The sequence below is a fragment of the Dermacentor albipictus genome, chromosome 8 (assembly GCF_038994185.2).
Source record: "Dermacentor albipictus isolate Rhodes 1998 colony chromosome 8, USDA_Dalb.pri_finalv2, whole genome shotgun sequence".
NCBI classification, from domain to species: Eukaryota; Metazoa; Arthropoda; class Arachnida; order Ixodida; family Ixodidae; genus Dermacentor; species Dermacentor albipictus.
Window position 1 is genome coordinate 68,995,559 of NC_091828.1, and position 25,293 is coordinate 69,020,851.

The 25,293-nt window shown below is 45.4% G+C and overlaps 1 protein-coding gene across 4 annotated transcripts in view; it reads left to right on the forward strand.

Annotated features, from left to right (window-relative positions):
- The window catches only part of LOC135914502 (uncharacterized), a 73,912-nt gene that overhangs the window by 46,769 nt on the left and 1,850 nt on the right, over window positions 1–25,293 (forward strand). For 3 of the 4 annotated variants that reach the window (XM_065447388.2, XM_070522859.1, XM_065447387.2), the window contains exons 11-12: window positions 764–932; window positions 20,234–20,413. In XM_065447388.2, the coding sequence (XP_065303460.1) occupies window positions 764–932; window positions 20,234–20,413 (349 nt within the window). Of the gene's footprint in view, window positions 1–763; window positions 933–20,233; window positions 20,414–25,293 lie in introns of those variants that run through there. The other variant, XM_065447389.2, reaches the window with a different exon arrangement.

The following is a 25,293-nucleotide window of genomic DNA, read 5'->3' on the forward strand; positions in this document are numbered from 1 at the left end:
AAGCATCAAAGAGTATGTTCAATCACCAAAAAAAGAACAAGAACACGAATGCAAGGCGACAGCAGAGCACAAGCGCACGGCTTGTCCCCGGGAAAGAAAGCGCAAAGTGTAATCTGGACAAGCACGACTCGGCTTTTGCAATATCGGTACTGAAAACTGCGGCGAGTGCAGCGGATGCTTGCTAGTTTAAAGGTTAGAATGCGGCATTTCAAACAGAGTACCACTATTGTTGCTTGAATACTATTTTGGCAGAACAATTTCGATACCACGTAGTTTTTTGCATCCTGTGCCTAGGCCTCTACACTAAGCATCACACGATATAAAACTCTCATGTAAGACGCGCTTGTCGGGCTTCAGTAAGAGGGTTACCATAGGTTCTCCAGGAGGAAAAAGGAAACAAAGAACGAAGTGATGAATGACGATTTGTTCGCAAATCACCACTGCATTTAACCTGTTTATTTGCGGACCAATAAGCAAATTAATCCACGCACTAGGTATATGAGCTCACGTTTTGACGCGTTTCGAATTACACCAAATAAAATTACTAAACGTCATTGCCGCTGGGAGGTCGGTCTTATTTTTTTTGTTGAGGGCATCGCAATTATCAAATTGTGTTTCTTTTCTTTTGAAATCGGGTGTTTCATTGAATCTGGAATTGAGCGTGTTACTTCCACTTGTGTAAATTGTTGACTAAGTAGCTGCTACAAAAATGATCAATAATTTCCAATGGCAACCAATAACATACTCTCCTGCTCGTTTAAAGGTCTGTCTTCTCACCGGACATGATTGTCGTGCTTGGACATCTTTCGTACCAAGAGAACAAATTCAAAGGATTCGCCTACTATTGCTATGTATTGGCGCCCAATCTGCTTACTTTGGACCAGCATATTGTGTATTCCAGAAACAAGACCGCCTGGTACAGTCATACACTCGTAAGTACATAGCATAAAACACCTACCAATTGCAGAGAATGTTGGCGCAAAATAATAGTGTGTAGAAACCACTGACCATAATTAGCAATGTTAGGCAATACCCTAAAGAAATATACTTGGCTATAGAAAATATGCTCTTCATTTTTGTTGTAATGAGCATATCAAGCTGGCGTTCCTTATTAATTTAATACATGCTAGTGAATAGTGGCGGTGTTCCCAAACAGTGGTTGCGCTATATTATTTTGCCAGAGCGAATTGCAACCAATCATTATGTGGTCAGGAAAGGCGGCCAGCCGAAGGCATAGAGCTGCTGCGCATGCCAAGCTTTCTAAGTGAGGTCCCTGAGCCGTGGAGAGGCACGCCGTTAGTGATAGTATAACGGATTGTACATTTAGGCAAGGTAGTGTTTTGACAAAAACTGCGCGAATGGCAGCGTGGAAGCCGACGGCTATTCTCCTTTCTTGTCACCACCCCAGAGGACGGTGGCAGAAATGCAGTGCTGTCCTTCCTGAATGCTCCATGGCATCATCAAAGGTAGAGATCTTCATGGTAGAGCGCCTGCCCCGGAACCGCGATGGTCCCGGGATCGAGTCCCGGGCCAGGACGAATTTTTCTTAAACTATGAGGATTTTATTTCGAAGAACCCGTACGGGTTTCCTTTGTAGCAATTGCTACGTACGAGTGGATCTCTGATTTTCCCTTTATTAGTTAACTTCTTTCCACCTTGACGGTTTCCGCAGAAGAATTACATCAAAGCCATTCAGATGATCGAAATCTCTCGCTCACAGCATCCCCGTCGGAAGGATCTTTGATACAACTAGTTCGCGTCCAGTGACGTATGCGGCCCGCAACTCGGCTGCACCGACAATGTACCGATTCTCTGTCCAACCACCGCCTTACACCACCCACAATCATAAGAAAGGGTGAAAAAGTTGTGGGTAAACATATTGCACAAGCCGTTGACAAGCATTGTCCGTGTAAGGGAAAATACCGAAGGAATGACTGAGGGAACGAACGAACGATCGAATTATCAAATGAGCGAATGAACGAGTGGGTGGGGGACAAAAAATACGAACGAACGAGAAAAAAAGGAGAAGAACAAACGTTCACCTTGCGGAGTTCCGACTACCAACAACCAGAAAAAATGGCTCGAAGAGCAAAAGAAATAGTATTGCATTCAAACCGAGGCAACAAAAGTTTCCCTTAAATAAGTACGCTGACGATATGGCGGGAATGTTGGCGCAAGGGCTCAGGCAAGGCAACTGCCGTTTCCAAGCTGGAACAACACTTTGGTCGCTATAGCCGTCTTGGAACGCTCACTCGACGAGAACCGCCGTAAGTGGTAATGCAGCCAGCGCACATAGATAGTGCTGGATATGAGGCGGAATGAAAACCGTCGTTCTTTGAAAACATAACGGTGCTCTGGTCCATCTCTGGGGCTTGGGGCAAAAATAGATTTTGCTGATAGAACACTCTGCTCTGACTGTATCAGCCAAATTGTGCACTCTGCCGTGGCACCTGGCGCTCACAACGGGAGCAGGAAATCACCTTTTTTTTTACTAAAACGGCCTCTCTTAAACAGAAGCCTCTCCTCACACTTTTCGGGCTGTTATATATTGTCAAATAACGGATTCCTACACTCGGCTGCTGTTGACCAAAAGCTGCCGCCATTCAAAAACCTCTTTTTTTGGATCAGTGCGCTTCTTCGTATTGTTCCTATGTCATTTATTAACTCGACAGCTTTAAGGACACCATGTCGCGAAAAATGCGGCACCGGCGTCCCTCGTCCTGCGTCTAGCGTCGCACGTCGTACCCCCTGAAAGATTTTCGAACCATGCCATGCCCATGCTCTCCATGCGGAGCAAGGAAGCTGCTGAAATAACTGAATTGCTCAAGCAAAAATACGCATAAAAATCGTAAAGTACGACGTACACAAAACCTGTGGACATGATAGCGTCTGACTGTAATTTTACTATACGAGAAAATGTAATTATGTTATGCGAAACCTCGAAGAAACCCGATTGCTGGACATGGCCACAGCGTCCGCCATTTACGCGCGCCGGTGCGTGAGCATTTCGGAGGCCACAGAGCGGCGCGCCTGGTTCCTAGCAACACACCCAGATGGCGCTCGCCTCCGCCCCATTGCGGCAAACTTCAGAGGCTGTGTTTCCCCCAGAAAGCCCGCCTTCATGCACAGCGTTCGCGGCCAGTGTTTCGGGGTAAACATTACGGTTGCATACGCTCCAGAGTCCGGGAAGCGTGCGAAGCAGTCACGGATCTTTGAATGATATCGCCTTCTCCCTTTAATGGCGAAGCTTAAGCGTCCACAATCATTTTGACGCCTCCTATAAGAAATTAGAAATAAGCGATAACCTGCGTTTCGACTTTCTGTTAGAAATACGTAGTTGCGGAAGACATCGATTATCGTCTGCTCACGTTGGGCCGGGGACGCCCGCTGAGTGGCTGAACTTCTACCAAACTGCTTATCGGTGTCGTAGACGCTGGTCTGTCTCGTATCTATCGGTTTTGAACACTCAACTAGCCTCGAACCACGGCGAACCTTAAGGTAGACCACACGCACGCTTGCCGGGGCGCGCTCACGCCTTGTAGCCCCGGGTGAGACGCCGTGACAGACGTCGCTTTGTATTGAGCGATTGATAGCGCTTCAGATCGTTTAGGCTGGTGCAGCAGGAGCGCGAGGGCGCACACGATCCCTGTCGTGCCCATAACGAACTTGTTACATTTGCACGTGGCTGCGTCCGCTGCGTAGGGTAGATAACTCGGTCGCCACGGCGTGTCGCGACTAGCCTGATGGCACTGCTCACTGCGGCTTGCTGAGGAAACCCAGGCTCTGTGACTGGTCTTTGCGGCTGACGTGGCTCCAGGCGCAAAGCGAGCCTGCCCTAGCGCCGACATCTGACTGAAACAGGTGGTCTGCTTCCGGAGTTGTACACCTTCTAGGCATTGTCATAATCGTAGCTAGTCACGAGGGAACGTAACGATGACATTTCGTTTGAGTGTCGGAAATCGTGCGCTTGCCGTGGAGTTAAGTGCGAAAGTATATCTCCTACTTCTCAGTCACCACAAGAAAGACGCGTGTAGCTATACTGGCCTCGAGCTCCACCACTGGAAAAGCTGGCGCCACCATCGGCGTGACGTGGTAGGAGGGATCACGTGGACATAGCGGCCGCGTCGGCTGCTTCGGACGCGCCGAAGCCAGCTGAAAACGAGTTTAAATTCCCTCGTACGCTGCGGTCCTCATTTAGTGGCGAAATTTTCCCGCTTCGAGTGTCTCCTTTACAACGCTTGAAAGCACTACAATAGGTAGTGGCTGCCTTTGAAGACGCGCAACATGGTAGGCTACTGCTCGGTGCCGCAGGGCCGGACGCACGTAACGGAGGCTGCAGGTGTCAGCATTATTCTTACGTAGCCGCCGGACAAGAAGCTGCGTGAAGCTTGGCTCGCGAAACATAAAACCGGCAAACAGTCATCGGCTACAACTCGGGTAAGCAGCAAGCACAGACGCGAGGAAGATTTCTGCTACGGCGCCCGGTCTGCGATGTTCTGAAAACGCGCACTGAGACGCTCGCCCGAGTCGGCTGCCCGACTTATGTCGTGACCGACGTGACGGTTTGGTCTATGAACTTATCGATGCTATAGATACTGGTAAGTTCAGTGGAGTGGAAAGGCAGCGGTAAGAAGGTCATTTAACAAAAACCATGGCATATGGTCATGTTTGTGTTATGAATTAATTCACTGGATTACAAAAAAGGAGCAGCGGGAAATTGCACGCTGAGAACGCCGATAAACATACAGTGCGACGCAACTCGAGAAATAGTATTGAAAGGTCAAAGAATTTAGAAGAAAAAAAAAAGATCGAATCGTCGCGACGGCACATCACAGTCCCCGTAGGCGTCCAAGTCTCTACAATGAAATCATTTTTGAAGAGCTGTGATAGCGCCCACGCAACAATGGTTGCTTGTATACTGTCAAATGCTCATATTCTGTGACCTAAAGCTCATGGCACGGTGCGAAAACGCGCGCGCGGGGAAAGCGAAACAGTGCGCGGACAAGCATGCAGACGCGCAGTCGGTCGCTGCGAATCTGCGCGATCGCTGCATTGAGGCTTCGTTCTATTACACTCCATTTAGTTATACAAACACTATAAGAACATATTTCGCATAGTTTGCTCTCAGCGTTTACCTACCTTTCACGCAAGAAGCCGGTTCGGGAGACTCCATCGCGGCGACCACGCGCAGTGGCGTTCACTGTACGTATTCGGTAAAGAGATAGCGTCTGTAAACGATTGTGTGCTTTCAGTTTGCCCAAGATTATTATTTAGACAGTAAGAAACTTCTTTCGTTTCGAAAGTACTTACAGAAATGTCCGGGAGAGCTCGCGCGTGGTGTTTTCAGTGAGCGCTGACAGCAAAACCTACGAGGAGCGCGCCACGTGATCCCTCATACTACGTCAGCGAGGCGCTTCCGATAGATGGCGACTCCGTAACTCCTCGCCGCCAATAGTACACTGTAGCTGAGCAGCCGGAAGAGACGCCGCGAACTCCATCGTAAGTAGAGGTGAGCCCCGTCTCGGTTTCGACCGGCGGTGGCGTGGTAGTCGTTTCTGGTCTTCAGGGGCGGCGCACGGCACACTATTTTTTTCTTTGGCGGCGGTGGCGCCGGTGGCGTGGAAACGGACACCCAAAATTTTCTAAATTCGCGAAATTATTTTAAGCTAAACTGCTTTAAATTCTGGGCTTTTCATACTGAAGGTAGAGAGGACCCATTAGAGATGTGTTGAAAGTTGGAGAAATACAAAACGCTCGGAAATGTTTTAGCCGACATATTAAAAAAAAATGGCCACAGATTCAAAGGGGTTCATGTTGGGTGGGTTTGTGTATTTCTTCCTCCATAGATATGCGCAACCTTGCTTGTTTTTTGGGTCATAGTCGCAGCTGTTTGTATTTTGCTGTGCCTCAGTTTATATAAGACATTTTTTCATTGAGGTAAGAGTCAGCGAATCCGTACAGAGTAGCTAACTCAGCTCAAGCGCACGCTACACTCACTAGATATATTAACCTTGCTTCCGCTTGTTGACATTGAAACGGTATTTATACAATAGGCTTTACGTAAACAAAATAAACACCTCTTCTGTTAGCAACTTTTCCTGGGTTCATTCTTTAAGCTGTCAATCAATCAGCAGGTGGGATAACACCCAGTGCCGACAGGACACTAAGTGAAAGCGCTTGCTCTCTATATTGTTACGGAACAGTATTTGCGATGACGAAGAGGCGAGCAGTGTGCAGACGACGACGATTAGAGGCTAGCGTGGGCTGTTGCCTCCTGGCGAAGTGCGGCGTGTTTCCTTGTAAATATACTTGCATATAGCTTTTCGTCTGCGTCTTCCTACGTAACATATCTGGAGGAGGTGGATGTTCCCTGTACCTCGTCACGGAGCTTCGCAGTGGACGGTACGTCGAGCCTTCCTTCATGGCTCCCGGCGAGGACGGGCGACGGCGGAAGAAGCCGCGAAGAGTCAAGACCTCTTTGCTTGCTTCTAATCGCGGAGGTTCCGGCCCCCATCCCCAAGGCCTGTGTGCCGGGGACGGGGAGTAGGGGCCTCCTTATCCGGTGGTACAATAAAGTTGCTATCATCATCATCATCCGGTGGGACCCTACTATCATGCTCGCCAACGTAGTCGTTTACCTCGGTGGCACATCTCGAGTTTGGTAGCGGACGAACGAAGGTCAGCTCAGCAGTTGGAATTCGCTTAAGCTAAAGCTCCGAGATTTGTTCGGCAACACCTACGGTCACCAACTTGTCGAGCAGAAAGCGTTATCCGGCCGTGTGCTGACGTCAACAGAGCCCTACGTCACGTACATTCAGGACGTCCTGACTTTGTTCCGCAAAGTTGACGCACACATGACCGAGTCAGACAAGATTTTCCACATCCTCAAAGGCACTGCTGATGACACCTTCAACTTGCTCGTTTTCAACAACGTGGCGACGGTGGATGCAGTTTTAGAAGAATGCCCCCGCCTGGAACTCGCTAAAAGCCGACATATCGACCAGCAGTTTGCCCGTCTGCACAACACACCCGCGAGAACTTGCGATGTCACCAGGATCGTCAGGCTTCAGATCGAGGCCGCCTATCCGCCTGCCTTCGACTCCAGCTCCTTCAACGCACCTGGCGGGTATGATGCTGTAGAAAGCAAATTTGCTCAATTTCTTAACTCGTCATCACCAAGTTGAATGAAAGAAGTATGGATTCGTAGAAAAACAGGCATTGCTCGGATGCAAAATTATTTCCAGAAAGCAAGAAATAATTTTCAACGTTCATGTCGAACCTGTTTTACAGGTCAATGCAGCTACCGCTCAGTTGCATGGAATTTTTTCTATATGAATGTTACAAAGAAATAGTATCACGCACTAGACATTCAGAAATGTTTGAATGTCAAATGTTTGAACATTTGAAATAATCAGTTTCCGTATCCCATTGCATTCCCAAAATTGCAGTTGATTCCCTTGATGCACCTTCGACTTGCACCTGCTGGTTGTCGAAAATGTTTTGTAGTTGCTGGTTATTCGTCTTCCATTTTCTGAGACTCATGCCTGCATTTCGAATAATTGCCTTCGATCGCTCATAGATGCTCAGACCATCTTCGAATGTCTCTGCCCCCACCACTAAACGGTCTACATAAAAGGACTTCTTCAGAATAAACCCAAGCACTTTGTCCTCACAAGCGTTGTCCAAGTGTTGATGAATAGTCGCCATGAGCAAGAAAGGGCTTGATGTTGATCCAAATGCTACCTTGGGTCTTGCGCCATTCTACAATGTTACTGCTTTGGCTGATGGAAATGGCAACAAACAAGAGAAACTGGAATGTATCTCGGTTGGTCGCCTGTATCTCAATTTGTAAGAATGCCTTCTCGATATCCTAGTTGATGGCAACCGGAAACCTCCGAAAAACGAAGCGGTACTTGTAGTAACTCTGGGTTGAGGTTCACCCCTTTATAAATGCAGTCGTTGAGTGATGGAAAGCCTTGAGCGTGCGACGATGTGTCGAACATGCACCGGAGCTTGGTGCTCAGCGATTCCTCTCGTATAACATCCCAATGAGGCATATAATAGGTGGCCCCTTCAACAGGAACACTCTTAGGCACCACTTCAGCGTGTCCTAGATCCAGGTATTGTCGGATGACTGCGTTGTATCGCTCCAGTAATCCTTCAATAATTGATAGCCTCTTTGCCACTTTTTGTAGACCTGCGAGCGCGGTAGCACGGTTGATTCCTAGTAGCTGTTTCAGATCTTTTTTCCAAGGCAGCGCCATGGTGTATCTGCCATCCTTCGTGCGAACTGTTCCTCAGAACCGTGCAATGGACTCAGGAGAGTGAGGTTCGCCAGAATTTCTGATGCCCATTTCTTCGAGCTGCCAGATAGACTGTAGAATCTGCGAGGTTGTGTCATCGTCAGTAATCGTTTCCACTCGCAGAACGCAAACCATTACGTTAGCGTCGCAGTCAAGAAAGGCTTTTGGCGACTTGGTCCTGGCAGTGTCCATCCGAATGCCGTGTTGATCGCGACCAGTCCTGGAATTTCTATGCTCCTTGCTAAATCTCCCGTCATGATTTATGAAAGATGGTCAGCTTTAATCAACAAGTTGAGGCCGTTCTTAGTATCCGTTTCAAGAAAATTATTTTCGTCAGCAGGAAATTAGCCCTCACATCGCAGCTTGCGCATGAAGGTGTTATCAGCTGTCAGCACAAGAATGTCGTGATAGATAACTGGAACTATAATTGATTGAACATTATGGATGTCGGAATCGTGCTCACTGCCCAGCGATACATCAACAACCTTTCGTATTTCAGCAGAACTTGGGGATGCGCTGCCAAACATGTTCAATGAAATTCTGGTTTCTCCCAGTAGCTGTAGTTGTAGTTTTACAGCCAGATCTTCTGTGATAAATGAACTCTCACTGCCTCCATCCATAATCCCTTTGATGTATCTCGACCTGTTATTTTTAATGACAAAAGCGCGAAAAGTGTGCAAGTACACTTTTCTCTCCGTCTTTGCGCAAGCGTTTGTGGAATCTCTGTCGCAAAGCATTACTGATTGCGACGAGACTATCCTTGCTGTGCTAGCTGAAGCCACCGCTGGTCTCAAAGTTTCCGCTGTAGTATCTTTCTTTCTGTAGTTCGGGTCACACATACTCGAGGCTTGTCTTCCGTGACAGGCTGATCACGTGGGTTTGATATGGCAAGACCGTGCCTGGTGACCTCGTGACGTACATCTATAACAGCGGTTATCCTTAGCTAGCTTCTGTTTTTTAGAAACACGAGATAGGTTGACGTCGCAGGCGCGTGTACTGTGCTTTTTAGATCGACAGAAGAAACACTCGCCCCAGCTGTATGATGCAATGTGCAGTTTAGAAGCGGTGCTGCTTCCTCGAGTTCTTTCAGCACGGTCATCGAGAGATCGTTGTGACAATGTGTTGCACTGCTCTCTGCTTTCTAACTCAAAACGTGTGAACATGAGCAGCTCTTTTAACTCCGCTTCCGATGTTGCAGCTGCCAGTGCTGGCTCCGAGAGTTTCGTATCCGGCTCATGTTGACGTAAAGTGCGAGTCCGCTTTCCTGGCGTATATGCAAGAACGATCTCGTATGGCAATGCCTTCTGTAGAACATATATCAGCATTGCAGAGAAACTGAGAGTGGGTACTTCTAGTGCAGTCAGACAGCGGATATTTAGTTGCGCGGCATCATGCAGCTGCCTGAGGCCACGTATGTCGCTTTCAGAGATGAAGTGGATGGCGCAGCACTATCAGGTCGAGCTGCACTATCCTTTGACGATCACCAAATTGTTGTTTGAGAAGTTCTACGGCGTCTGAGTAGTAAGCTTCAGAAGTCGGTAAACTGGCAATGACCACTGCCACTTCCCCGGCAAGTTAATGCCGTAAATAGAAAAACTTCGTCGTAGTCGATATAGCGTGGTTGACATGAACAGTCTGCTCGAACTGCTTCCAGAGAAGTGTCAATTTGTGAATTTCCCCTTTAAATGCCGGCATATCAAGATTCGGTAGCCTTGGACCAATTCTGGTGAGCGTCAGGAACTGTCGGCATTGCATTCTGAGGATCAGACTCCACTGTACTGTCCACGCGTCCGAAAGCGTCAACCTTGCACTCAATCTAGGCAAGCATGCTGATAGCTGGATCGTTATATTGTGCAGCAGTTACGTATTCTGCTTCGAGCTCTTCGTCGCGAATGTACTATTCGAGTGCATCGTTAGGTTTCGAGAGCTCGTTGTTGCTAGCAGATAGACGGTCAAAAATACCTGAAAGCTGGGGCTTGTCCACGGTAGGATCTGTAAGTCGCAGTTGTGCTTCCTGCAGTCTCTTCGTATTCTGTGCTCGACCAGCGGACCGCTTGGTCTTTTTGCGATCCATCCGATTAGCTCTTGATGGATCTCTGGTCTCCACGCCGATCATGAACGATGCGTTATCCAGTCATTCCTCTCCGCTCGCAGCGCGAAGCGGTGGAGTAGAATGCCCTTGGAGACGTACGATGAAGGTGACGAGTCCGCACGGAGGTTTTCTGCACCGAAATGTATAAAACTTACGAGACGCGAAGAAACCAGACAGAGGTACTCATTGTTCCAACTTCTTCTTCTCTTCGCAGAGCCCGCCTCCTCCGTTTATTCGTCTTTTTCTACAGGAACTATTAGAGAAAAAATCACGAAAGACACCTCTCGTAGTTGTTCAAGGATACTTAAGCATTGTGCCACTAGCTCATCTGCATGCAGCCCGGTGTCATTATCAATTTTATCACACTTGCTCCGACCAAAATATATCCTTATCGGTCGTTGTCAACCTTGTAAGAATAATTATGACCCTCATAAATCTTAATCGGTTGTTTTACACCTTGCCCGAGTTGATCAGAGTCTTATAAACTCTAATGGGATGGTAGCAGCCTTATCGTGCTCGAGCCGATTCTTAGCTATTTTTAGCCAACATTATCAGCATAATTTGACATGGTCCGACCTTTACCGAACCTCAATGACAGTTTTCAGTGTTAACGAATTCACCCGATCCTTATCATAATTGTTTCGACCTGCGTAAGCCATTATCTACCTTTAGCACCTTATCCATGTGCGTCGAACCATTGTCTATAGAGATTAGACCCATATAACCCGTCATAACTCCTTATTACCCTCATGAACTCATTGACTGCATATCTGTGCGTGTTGTACGACGTGAAGTAGACGAACCATTATAGATAAGGGCATGTCGGTCAATGACGCAACGCTCGTGTGTTTCGGATATATTTGCCTTGCGCAAGTGTGGGTGTATGGCCCAATGGACAACTCGGCTTCTTAGCGGGGCGTCGATACGTTCGAAACTAACCACAATCAATGTTTTCCTTTTCGAAATCATTTTGCTTTACACAGTCATTTTGTTATAGCGATTGCTGCTACGTGACGGATGGACGGCCGCGTTTCCTCGTTGGGTAGGCATAGAAACGCTTGCGCATTTAAAATTTCGAGTTAGGTAACTGGCCTCATTAGGCGAATTCCATCTTGAATATCTTCTTTCATATAAGACAACTTCCTTCCTATCCCAGACAATTGTTTTTTTTTTATACCCAGAGTCACCCTCTTTGTGACCCTAGACGCTGTATACATGTGTACAAATCAACAGCATGCGGATTGTATTAGCGCAGTAGTGCATGCTTTTTCAAAGTCGTTGTTTAAGGAATCCATTTATTGTCACTCACTTTATATTATTACATTGGCAATAAAACTGACATATAAAATTGGTATTCACGCTAAATAATGTTGAATTTATTCGGAACCACTTTGGGCATGTCAACCGCACATCAGTGGACGCTAAAATAAGTCGGTATTGCGCCAACATGTCCCTGAACATACTGGAGTCACAGTTTATCGAGAGCTGTGTTTCACTGTGTTACACCAATACTGTCTTAAACCAATGTTTACTAATGGCCCATCGACGGCGTATTCGTAATCTGCTACCATAGCGAGGAAGAGTTATTGAAATTCATTTCTAGTTCAATGCAGTACATCCTACCATATCATTTCCACTACGTGTTCGGCTTCCCCCGTGACCTCTTTGGGTGTTAATATAAGTCTGCACAACACAAGCTTGTCATGTCAGTTTACAAAAAAACCTTTCAGATACTCACATTTTCACAGAAACCAAGTAAAATTTTGCAAAACAGCAATATCGTAAAATCAAGGTCATTGTTTCAAGTCGATATACACTGAAAAGGTGGCTTTGCATCGAATTCTGAACAACATGCAAACTGCTTACTGCACCATGCAGTGTTATCCTCCTCCTTTTATCAGTGACGCCATTTGAAAAGCAGACAACGTTTATGGTCATGCATGTATGCACAGCAAACCAGCTTCCCACTCCCCTAGCTTCACAGGCTAGCCTTGTCATCAGGTATTCAGCTCAACGCCGAACATAAATAGTAACCTATGGAATCATCATACCACACCCTTACAAAGCGACAAAATGCGCCAGACTGTTTTCCAACCTCGACGAGTGGTACAGAGACGGGACACCGCCATCATAGATAATGTCACGTCCTCCATAATTAACTCAGCTAGCTTCAAAGGTTGCATGTCATGCGGAATACTTCGATGCAAGCTCTGCTCAATATAAGTATAAGCAGCAAAATCCCAATAAAGAAAGGCGTCACACAGGGAGATACAATCTCTCCAACGCTATTCACAGCGTGTTTACAGGAGGTATTCAGAGACCTGGATTGGGAAGAACTGGGGATAAGAGTTGATGGAGAATACCTTAGTAACTTGCGATTCGCTAATTATATTGCCTTGCTTAGTAACTCGGGCGACCAATTGCAATGCATGCTAACTGACCTGAAGAGGCAAAGCAGAAGGGTGGGTTTAAATAATTATTCTGCGGTAAACTAAACTAATGTGTAACAGTTTCGGATGAGAACACAAGTTTACGATAGGTAGCGAGGCAATGGAAGTGTTAAGGCAATACATGTAGTTAGGGCAGGCAGTGACCGCGGATCCGGATCATGAGACTTAGATAATCAGAAGAATAAGAATGGGCTGGAGTGCGCATTCTCAGATTATGAACAGCAGTATCCCTCAAGAGAAAAGTGTATAACAGTTGTGTGTTACCAGTACTCTCGTATGGGGAAGAAACCTGCAAGCTTACGAAAAGGGTTCTACTTAAATTGAGGAGGACGCAATGAGCTATGGCAAGAAGAATGATGGGTATAACGTTAACGGATAAGAAAAGAGCAAATTGGGTGAGGGAACAAACGTGAGGTAGTCACACCTTAGTAGAAATCAAGAAAAAAAAATGGGCATGGGCGGGACATGTAACGAGGAGGCAAGATAACCGATGGTCATTAAGGGTTACGGATTGGATTCCAAGGGAAGCGAAGCGTAGCGGGGAACGGCAGAAAGTTAGGTGGGCGGATGACATTACGAAGGTTGCAGGGACGACATGGCCAGAATTAGTACGTGACAGGGGTAGTTGGACAGGTATGGGTGAGGCCTTTGCCCTGCAGTGGGCGTAACCAGGCAGATGATTATATATATATATATATATATATATATATATATATATATATATATATATATATATATATATATATATATCAAGGCTTTGCGTCAGTATTGACAACACCTGGTCATGGGCGGCAGACCAGTGTCACCGCATAAGTCTTCAAGGACCACCAAGCATTTGGCGTCTTTCAGTGGAGTGATCTTTCATTGTGACATTGTCGTACAATTCGGTATCGCTACTACTGCTTCTCCTTTCCGCAGAAACTGCAGCTTTTCTCTCTGTATATCTCTTTTAATGTGAGTGCGAGTATAAGTGCTGCTGTGCATGACAGCTGTTGATACCAATTTCTAGTGAATTCGGTTTTTCCTCATTTTAGCTATTCAGTGAATTGTACAGGGTGCCCCAATTATTATGCACCATGCATTTAAAAAATTGCAATTGCGTTACACGAAGAAAACCTAGTGCACGTGGTTTGCCGAACAATGGAGTAGCCGCCAGTACTCTCAAAATCATGAAAGTGTCAATGAGGCATTTGCAGGGACAGCCAAGGAACATCTAACAGGGTATTTTCAGCGACGTACGCGAAGAAAACCTAGTGCACATAGCATCCAGTACAGTGGATTAGCCGCAAGTACTCTCCTAATTATAAAAGTGTCACAGAGACATTTTGCAGGCACAGCCAAGAGACATCTACCTGCGCTATTTTCAGCGACGTACTCGTAAAAAACATAGTGCACATGGTATCGAGTACAGTGGAGTAGCCGGGAGTACTCTCCTAATTGTGGTAGTGTCACGGAGACATTTACATCCAAAGGCAAGGGACATCGAACTGCAGTATTTTCAGTGACCTACTCGAAGAAAACCTAGTGCATATGGTATCCAGTACAGTGGAGTAGCCGGGAGTACTCTCCTAATTATGAAAGTGTCACTGAGACATTTGTAGGCACAGACGAGGGACATCTAACTGCAGTATTTTAAGCGATCTACTCGACGAAAACGTAGTGCACAAGGTATCCAGTACCGTGGAGTAGGCGGGAGTACTCTCCTAATTATGAAAGTGCCACTGAGACAATTGCAGGCAGATCCAAGGGCCATATAACTGCGGTATTTTCAGCGAAGTATTGGTTGCGTACCAAATTTTGCGACTGGTAAAGAAACCCGACGATAAAAATTACAACGTGACTTTGCGCCACGCACATCATAAATCAGCGCCTTCACATTAGCTGTTCGAAAGCAACTGCTTCGCCTGTCTCAAGTCTGAAGAAAGAGAGAGCGCATCGCCTTGATAATATTACGCAAGGAGCACGAACAGTAGGTTTCGCGCGTTCGCGGCTACTCCTTCCTGCCATTTCTACGTCACACTTATTATCCCTCACTCAATACCGATTGATGATATTCATGACAAAAGGCCCTTGTGAACGTGGCCGAAGCACCGCTCTGACCACGAACGGGACGTGAAAAGCAATGGAATAGGCACAGGATATTTCAAAATCCCGGCTCTGCGGACACCGCATCAAAAGGGTGCGCGCGCAGCTACATTGTGCGCCAGAAACTTGTTATGGATCAAAGCCAAGTTAATGTGACGGTTTTATTTTTCACAAGAGTGTATATCTCCAGGAAAAGAAGCTCGTGGAAAAAATAAAAGCGGAATAGACTGGGAAGCTCCCCACGTTTAGAGAAACAGCAAAACGGTTGCTTCCAAGTAAGCAAATGTACCACTTCTAGATGAGCGGAAGTGGGAATCGGGACATCTGCACAAAAAAAATGAAAACCATCAGATTCCAGTGCTCCTTATTATGTGTGAATTTGTAAGCACCGTTGAAAAGCAGCTGCTGCCTAGAGGGCGTGTTCCAATAGGTGTTCTCCTGCAGCTACGCAGCTCTGAGTCTCCTTTACCACATCGCGTTCTTGATGCACGATGCTGTATTTCTATGCTGGCATCCAATGTCCTCGGTTTGATCTCATCTCACGTCGTCATCTCGATCGTGTAAGCGCGATATTTCATTTAAGAAAAGAATAAATGGAGTGGAGAGAGGTCAGGTGACTTTTACGGCAAATTTAATTCACATGCCTTTCGAAGCATTGTGCACGAAAAGCCACATTCAGCCAGTTTCGTGCTCGGCTTCTGCTGTGTGCGGGCGCCCCATCTGGGAAGGCATTCTGTAGGAGTCCACCTATTGGACTGTCCATTTTGGCAGCTGCGGATTGGCTGGGGTCACTCGTCTCCTCCTCGCTAGTACAGCTGCATCCACTCAGCAGCGGCCGAAATGAAAAGTCCGCTAGGCGGACTCTTACAGAATAACCCCCCCCCCCCCGGCTGATATCACAGAAGTGGAAGACGTGACAGTGGGACTTTTCTGAGAAACTCATCCGCCCCTCCCTCAAAGACTTCGTGTGGGTAACGCTGTCCAGTCAGCGCATGATCGAAGAAGATGCGAGCGATGATAGCACTGGCGTAAATTCCGCAACACACATTGAATGACCACTGATACTGGTATTGAGGGCGCTTTAACCAGTGTGGATTGGAGTCACTCCAATAGTGTGCATTAAGCAAATTTACCTGGGCCATTCTGCAAAAATCGGTTGCATCTGTGGCCATGACGTTGCTGGAAAAGAGCGGTGACTCATCGGCTTCTCTGAGAACCCAATTCCAGAAATGTAGACGATTCTGCAGGTCCCAATCTTTCAAGCATAGATGCTATTTAAGGTGGCACGAGTGATGGGTCGGGCCATTGGGAATCCTCCAAACTGTTGACATGTAAATTGACACCGGCGTGGTGACGTCCCACACGTTAGCGTCAGGGTTTGAGGCCATAAATGCTAGAACAACCGTGTGCAGGCTAGGGATAAAAGATGGAGTCCTCAGCCGATCTCTCTGGAAGCTGCCGGTTTGTGTCAGGTTTTCACAATTTCTGCTGATAGCCGATGCGTTTCGTCTACCGCGACACTGCCATGACTGATTTGATGCCGTCTTCTTCTCCCAAGGCCAGGATCATGTTTTCTTTCTGCTAATTAGAAAAAGACCTGGGGACTTGGACTAAACAAAACGCACCTTTAAGCCATTGAACTGACGTTGTCAATTCACTTTTGTGGTGAGAGCTTTTGAGGAAGAAAAAAAAAAACCAACCATGCACTTTACCTACGCTTTACCTATTGAAGTGGACGCGTTACTTCAGCCAGAGTGCGGACTAGAGGGAACTAGCTCAATCACTAAGCTTTTCTCTATTTGCTTTATATCGTTCTGGCTAACTCAGAGGGAGTTTGTTCTAGGGCACTGCTTCTTTACGCGGGTAGGAGCGCAGTCACGTGGCATTTTTCATGTTTCGTGGGGGCTTCTTTATCACTCGGAAAAATTACTACGAAATTAGTGTGTCGCTTAAAATGCCGCAGTTAGATGTCCCTTGGCTGCACCTAGAAACGTCGCATCAAAACTTATAATTAGGACGGTACCTCTCGTGTTAGATAATTATTTAATATAATCTAGTAACGAAAAAATTACTGTCCGCAAACACACTAGGCTTTCTTCGAGTTATGCAATTGCACTTTTTTAAAAATGTTTCTGCATCACACGCAATTGGGACAGCCTGTAGATAGTTATTACCTCTGCATGCATGTGACGATGTTTTCGTCACTAATAAATAACTTACTGCAAGAGTTTCTCCTTTTTTGCATGAGTCGTTAGCATTGCTTACTGCAAAGCAAGAAATACTGAAACAGATATCATTCACGGGCATTTCAATGACCATTAATAAAAGACTCTGCCGGTCACTGAAGTCAGCCGTTCTTTATTCAGTGCCAAAAAAATCACGCAAGGCAACTTGAAACTAGGTCCACACGATGGAATGTGTTCAATGTCTAGGTACAAGTAATCCATACCTTCAGATATTTTTGTTGATTGGCTAACTCCTGATCTTTACAAGATTTTATAAACTTGTCGAGTACGTATATATATATATATATATACTTAAATATATTGTGTAAGTGCGTGGTGTTCACACAGAAACTTGAAACAATATTGAAGTGAGAAAGTACCGATGAGCCAGCCGCCGCTTGTGCTTTTAGTGCGCTTGTCATCCCATTGTCAGGATTTTCAGAAAGAAAGCGAAATTCTCAAAATAGAAGCCTTGCGTCACCGCGCCAGTAATGATGCAGTGAGCTATTAGCCTCAACAGAAGTTTAGGTGAGAATGCTCAAATTATTAGGGCGACAAAACTCTGCTAACGACAATTTAGGTGGGGTGGGGCGGTGTAGGCTTCGGTATCGCCGAAGGGGGCAGCATCCTCCCCGGAAAACTCCGGAGGGGGCTCGGGCTTACCCCCTCCCCCGTAGTCGGCGCCGGTGAGCCTAAGTGCACTTTGAGCTAGCGCACTTCGCCACTAGTGTCATTCGCAGGCTGCCTCACGGGGAGCCTTAGCGACACTCATTGCAGAGTGCACTCACTGGCGAGTGTGCTCGGCGACCACATTCCGCGGCGGCCAATTTCGTAGCCTCGTTAGTAATGTGTCAAAGATAACTAAACTAATATTCAAAGCCGAATGAGGAGTAAATTTTACTAACTGCTGTTTAGGTTGCTAACGTTACAAGGTAATAAAATGGGCACACTGAAAAAACAAGACAAAAAAACCCGTAACATGGTAATAACGCTCTCGGGCTGCTTACAGCCACGCCTTGTAATGGCCGCGCAGTTATTTGGCGGGATGCTTTGTTTGGACCGGTACAGGTTAAGTCTTGCTGTCTTGTCTTGGCTTGTGATGAATAATGTTGTTATCGAGGTTGAAATAAATTACTTCGCTTGTTATGAAGTTGATTCTAAATGCTGTTTCTAACAATGACAAGCAGTTTTTGTGCACCCATTTATAAGTTCACATATGTGTCGCCACCAATTCAAGCAAAAACTTTTCCTTCTCGTGTAGCAGTGCACCGCCACAGTGACACTCAGCGCGCTGAATTGCACTTGTTCAAAGTGCACTCTAATTTGTCCATGTGGTAGCCTTCGTAAATCGGCCAGTCGTTGAAGTGAGCCCTGGTTACGCAATCTCTTCAGTGTCCATTGGCATCAATACTTTTTTTGCAATTTGCTTTCACAGTTTTCTGCTTTGTTTGTTTCTTTCTTTCCTTTTTTTTCTTTTTACCTCTTAGGCTGTAAAAGTGGCATAAAGACAGACTCGGTTTTCGGTCTTTAGAAAGGTCGGTCTGTGGCCGAAATGTCGTAATAAACAGTTTTTTCAAGAAGTGCAGCAGACTTTTTAGTTAATAAGCTTCCGGCACGCATAGGTGCCTCCACCCTGAAATCACATATATGCTTCTGAGGCCCGGAGTGAGTATTGTGTCTCGCTCATATTTCCTTTTTTCTTTGTTGCTTACAGAATATGCTTTTTTTTGGCTGCCAATTATGCATCAGCAAAGCACTCTTTATTGTGTTTCCAATTGTTGCTACTGAGCAGTGCAATGTCCAATGTATTGAATATTGGTATTTAAGGCAGTCCATATCACCTATAAAAAATGAATGGTTGTATCTGTAAGAGGGGACAAAAAATTTACCAAGCAGTGTAAAAATTCTTTATTTGTGCACGTGTGCAATGTATTTAAAAAAATTAAAACAATATTTTGCGTTGATGGGTGATAGATCGCAAAAGTAGTTTTCAGCTTCTGAAAGCGCACTAACAGCTATTTATGCCGCAGTTCTTCATTTTGCAGCAAATAGCATTTGGCGAGCCAGCAAATTGTGCAATTGGCAAATTCTTATAGGCCTGCCTGGCTTCAAGACGAGTCAGGGAATTACGCTTTTTTTGTATCACTAAAGCCTTATCTGTTCTCTAGAAAGAAAATGTAGCGAAACAATGATATTGTACCCAATTTCAAAAGTCGTTTGCAGCACTACTGGAGATATGAGGCGTACGCAGATAATATCCTTGCGCGCCGGTATACCATTCCGGACACACCTGTGTGAATATTGGCGGTTGAAAAATTTAGAGTTCGTGATATGTTACATGACCTTTGTACATGCGCATTCTATACCGCGAATGACCTTGCGGGCGAGCATACGAAGCGGAGCACATTACTGAGCACATATCGAGGGTCTTTCGCATTTACTACTGACTCTGAGATCTACAGCTTCTCCAATGCGGCAAAAACATTTAAGTTGGAGTTTAGTGCAGCGAGAAACTCAGCCTTCGATCTTTTTGCACTGTAAGTACAACACACTGCAAACTTATTTTGCCAAAGTTTTGTTATCGTTCATATCCGAAGTAGACTACATTGGACACAACGACACAACAAAAAACACATGGCTTACAAGAAAGCTAGTGCGCTCACCACAAAGAGATTCATATTCAAACAGTCACTCAATACTTGCGACCAGTAATTAGTACTTAAAACCATGGTGTCGAAAACATTAAGCACCCAAATGTTCAGTTTTCCTCTGCGATGAGCCTGGTACAAAAATAAAATCTAGCCCTAAATTCCGCCATTTTGATCGCTCTATCTTTGGCAGCAAAGAACCGTACATCGATCAAACTGTACACATAGAGAGGTTCAGAAGAAACCTAGGAACTGCTTTTCGCTGACTCAGCTGTTTTTATCGGCCCGCTGCGCCTAGCTTTTGCCTGTCCAATATGTTAAAGAAACACTCCATTACTCTGCCTGAGAATATATATATATATATATATATATATATTTATGTGTGTGTGTGTGTGTGTGTCTGTATACCATCTGTTGATCTTTTCGCCAGGGTGATGCGGCGGTCCTTGCGACTTGTCTTCGTCAGGAACGAGACATCAAAAGTCCGCTTGCAATTTCTTTTACACTAAAAGGCCGGATGTATCAGCCTAAAGTAAAAGAGGCCATCGACGAAACGTTGTTCAAGAAATGCATTCCCGGAAATTTTTCGCAATACGTGGATCCCCTTGAGGTATGTTGCACGGCTACACCAATCGTCGCTACTCTTCCTCAGCAAAGCGGTTTTTTAGGTGTTTGTTGTATTCGCTTCGTCAATATTCACAAAAAGTATGTACATATATATATATATATATATATATATATATATATATATACGTATATATATATATATATATATATATATATATATATATATATATATATATATATATATATATATATATATATATATATATATATATATATATATATATATATATATATATATATATATATATATATATATATATATATACCAGTAGTGCACAGGAGCACAGACACCCTGCTGCATATCATTGGCACCCTGCTGCACAACATTGGCGCATTGAAGAACGCAGCCAATGGCGTTACGGGCCGTTGCGCCTATACGGACGACAATATGAGGATTACGGAGAAACCTTCGGAGTTTGCCACCGTTGATCAAATGATCAGATAGATTTAGCTTGACAGTTACGCTCCGTTAAGTTCAAACCTGGTGCCATGTAACGTAAAACTCTTCCAATATGTTCTTATTCCTATCTCCTGACGTAAAGTTGAGGTCGCCATTGAAGGAAGCAACGGGCAGTAATCAGCAGCATTGTTTTACGAGTTCAGTCAAATGCTATCGACCTTCATGGGAGTTCACATCCACTTGCCTTTCACAGAGCTTAGGATTGCCTACTTTCAGCGATGTTAATTATCTAAGTGGCCGTCGTAGAGGCGAGGAGCACGCTCAAGTGCACTCGTTTTCGGTAGGGCCGAAGCAGCGACGTGCAAGTAGATTCCCGGACGAGGAAGGCGGCGCCCTCGTCTGCGATTGGTCCGCTCTCCCGTACTTAGTTTCGGTTCCTGGTCAAGAATCACGCCTCCGTGAGGGAAATTTAAAAATGGAACCAAAACGAATGTTAATCGGACGACAGTTGGTCAGTGCGTTGTTGTATACTTTCCTAAAGAGCTCTACTACGTTATATGCAACGCGACAAAGTTTACTACACGCAAATATGCTCTCCGGTAGCTCCTAGCAGTCCATGCCAAAGCAATCGTGGCCCAACCGCCCTCTGTTCTTTTAGAAACCAGGCATTCTTACGCTATTAAAAGCAAGATCTGCTTTGTCCGGCGTATTAATGCATCTTTAACGCGTACTCGTCACTTTCAGGCGGTGAGTTCTCGCGGTTTCGTGAGGTCGCGTGGCAGACTGGTGAAGTAAGCGCCACCGCAAGCCTATCGTCACTGCAGAGGGCTAACGGCAAAGAAGGCGCCGAATCGGAAATAACTACTTTACTTTTCTTTTGTCCACTGATGCATAATTACAATCTAGACGTCATTTCAAATGGGGAATCATCGTAGTTCTCAGGTCTCGCATGACTGACAGGATACATGGAGTAGGGCCAATAATGTTTTGACTAATCGTGGAGGGCCAATCAAAGACTTGAAATAGAAAGAGCTCTGAATAGTTCACTTTATACCCCCACTGTAATCGTAGTAGGGAGTGGTATTCACGCCGCTCGTAAGCACAGACGTTGGCTGTGTGCGCAAAGTTCTTGCTAGTTGCGGACACAAGAACATTGAACTGTTGCTACGGAGGCGAGAAAACCTTTCTAGGCGGTATGTCCTGCAATCTAATATTTCTTTTTCTTTGCAGCCTCTGCGCTTTCTAACCATTCACGAGCTGGTTGCGCACGCGCTGTCAATAAGAAGACAGCGCGATGGTGGCGGCGCCTATAGGGCGCGGATTGCGCGTCCTATGTTCACGCAGTTGATATCTGAATAAACATTGGTTCAGTTCATTTAGGCGGAGAAGGTCAGTCTGGTATCTTTTCTCGGAGAGGCTAAAGCGAGGAGTTCAATAAACCACAATGGTGAGTTAGTCAGTGAGCGATCCTGTCACAGCCGGATATAGTACCAACTCATTTTCGATGACATTAATGGAAATGCCACAATTTGTTACCGCAGTCAATTCATAGCTCTTCATGCGAAACTGCCAGTTTTTATTGTGGTGACAAATTTTCGTGCATAGTACTCTCTTTTCTGCGATGCCCCGCTATCTTATTAGCACAAACATACAATAAAATATTTTCTCGCACTTATCGGTAAAGAAATCATTGCATTTTACTCTACCGCGATTGCTATATTAAGCTCAAGTGCTTCTGTATTGCAATAGGTTTGTTGCGTATTTTAGCGTAACGCGAAAACTCTTGCAGACCTTTTCAATATGAGGTACAATATCATGAAGTTCCTAAAAGTAAGATTTAGGAGATTTACATACACTGTCATGATGCAATATGTCCCGTTGAGGCATCACTCATATGTACTTCAGTAGACAATAGTAGCTGCGTATAATTATCGCCACACGGACGTAAAATTACGTGACAGGCGTTATGCAAACCGCATGGTATGGGCAGAGTCTGCCCTCATTCATCCCTAGTGTCAGGTACCAGAACCATTTAGCATCCCTGCGTTGTTGTCCCACATTTCCCAAGGGAGGTCTCGTGGCAACATGATTCGAAATAGTATAACACTCGAAACCGTTCTTAAAAGGGTTGCGCCAGCCTAGACATTTCTGTCCATCGATGGTATTTCGGAGTCGCAGAACTTCGTCGTCACAGTGTGTGAGTGAGTAAATCCTTCATTCGTAACCAATGTTGACCTTGATTTGGCGCGGCCGCGAGATCCTGGACCCTGACAACTTCTTCAGCTCTCTTGATTAGCTTTACTTGCTGGTCAGGGTGGGGGCACTGCAACACGGCCTTCCACTGCTAACTATTACTTATATCGTGATTCGTGTGGTCTCGTAATGTGGACGGCCACATAATATTCAACTGATCCGCTTTGTGCTTGCACTGATTGCAGGTATCAAGGTATTAGCATGGATTTTAGTAGAAATAGTCTACGGGGTTGGGATAAGTCAAAAGTGAAAAAATATGGGCGAGTTGGCATGGAAGCACGGCTAAATTCAGAGCGCGAACTCCTGCGACGCAAGCTAAGGCACAAGAAAAGACAGGACAAGGCGTTACTTGGAACTGAAAGTTTATTCGCAAGGTCACAGATTAGGTAAACCCGACATGTGGCTATGTAATCAAGCGTCGGGATGATGGCATAAAAACAGAAATAAATAAAAAACAAACGCAAAAGCGAAAACAAAAATGTCTATTTATCATTGTTTGTTATCGATCTTAGGGATAGGTACTGGTCTGGTCGCAAGGTATAAGTCAAATTTATGGCCACACAAATGCAGGTATGTATCTGTGTCGGAAATGTAAAAAAAAAAAAAGCTGGGTGTGTATCTGGCAGGTGACATTTGTTTTATAGATTTTATTATATACACAACGTCCATAACTTGAAGCGTAGTATAACTGGCGCATTTTGTCGGTAGTACAGCGCCCCCGTATAGCTTAGAGAATCTATTCATTACCTTATTGGTGTAGAAACTTGATCAGTACTGCGACGCTGTTATAGGCGATAAACTACACGACGATTACAGTCCATCGCAAATGCCTGTGAAGAGCTGAGCAGACCCAATATTGTTTAGTCAGTTGAGGAAAAATATTTCTTCCTGTCAGACTCACTTGGCGTCACGATCTAGGATGAATATTAGCACCACATGCATATCCGTAGTTTAGGAATACATTAAGTATGGCCGACACCGCGAGCCAGATCGCGTTAAAATTCAGCAGAGACGCTGACCATGAGGACGGGTTGGCTCTTCGCCGTTTGCAAAGGCAAACGAGTTCTGCAGATGCCAGTACGGTGGAGCGAGAATCAAGAAAAAGGCAATTGTCGTCCATCCCACTGTAGCACGAAGCTAGGGAATAAAGCAGTGGGTTTCTCAAAAGCTTCATAGTTTCCTTTCTAGCTTCGTGCTACAATTGCCTGGATGACAATCTTCTCTATTACACTCGCAAATAAAGTCTGCTCAATGTCACAGCAGATCCCAAGACGTCACGTTTTACCATGGTTCGGTCCTATCAACGGCACAACGGGCCATGCTAAAATCACAAAAGAAGTGCAGGAAGTTATAGGCTTGGCGTCGTTGGAGGTTGAGCGCTGAGCAAAACTGGTTTTGAAGAAAGTGTGAGTTCCGTGGTTGAAGAGAAACGAGCGTCTAAAATTTACAAAGAGCTGCATCTGAAAAACAAGACAAAAAGTCGACGACCACACCCAATGTAATTGGAAGTTAAATTAGATGACCCGGTCTATTCATTAGAAGGAAAAAGAAGAAGCGACAGCAAGTAAGGTACAAAGTTTGGGCACAAGAATGTTCATATATGTTTACCTTGCAAAACAAAAATCTAAACAAACACTTTGACAGAATACATTGACCGTGTCTTGCTATTCGAGTCTTGTAAAACAATGACAAGATAATAATCAATCTAACATCTTAGGAAACGGCCCAATGCAAAAGCGCGAGTATTCAAAGCTAATAGGAGCGTTAACAGGGCGTGGGCGGTTGAGAGCGGGGATTCAGGATGAACAAAAATGTTCGGCTTAATGGTGGAAAAAATGTGGAAAGCGATAGGGCGAGGTCTTTATTGTACAATATAACTTGATACCAAAGAGAGAGACAACTATTTTTTAGCTGCGGTTTGTCAAGCCGCAATGCTCCCCAGAGCGTGAACATGAATCTGTCGTGTTCCTGCTTCGTATGTCTGTTATTGGGGGAGGGGGGAGGGGGTGTTTCTGGACAATTGGCCATCGCGGTTTCGTTGCCTAGTTTTCGCCGCAACAGATCCAGCGATGTTGCGTGCTCAACCTGCGGATAATTGTCGCTGCAAGTGTGCCAGGTGGGTGTGATGCGCTGACGGCTGTTTCGGAAATTTTTCGATAGTAAGCTATACCCAGGAGCTACCTCGGTTCGAAAATGAGCAAATAAGTGCT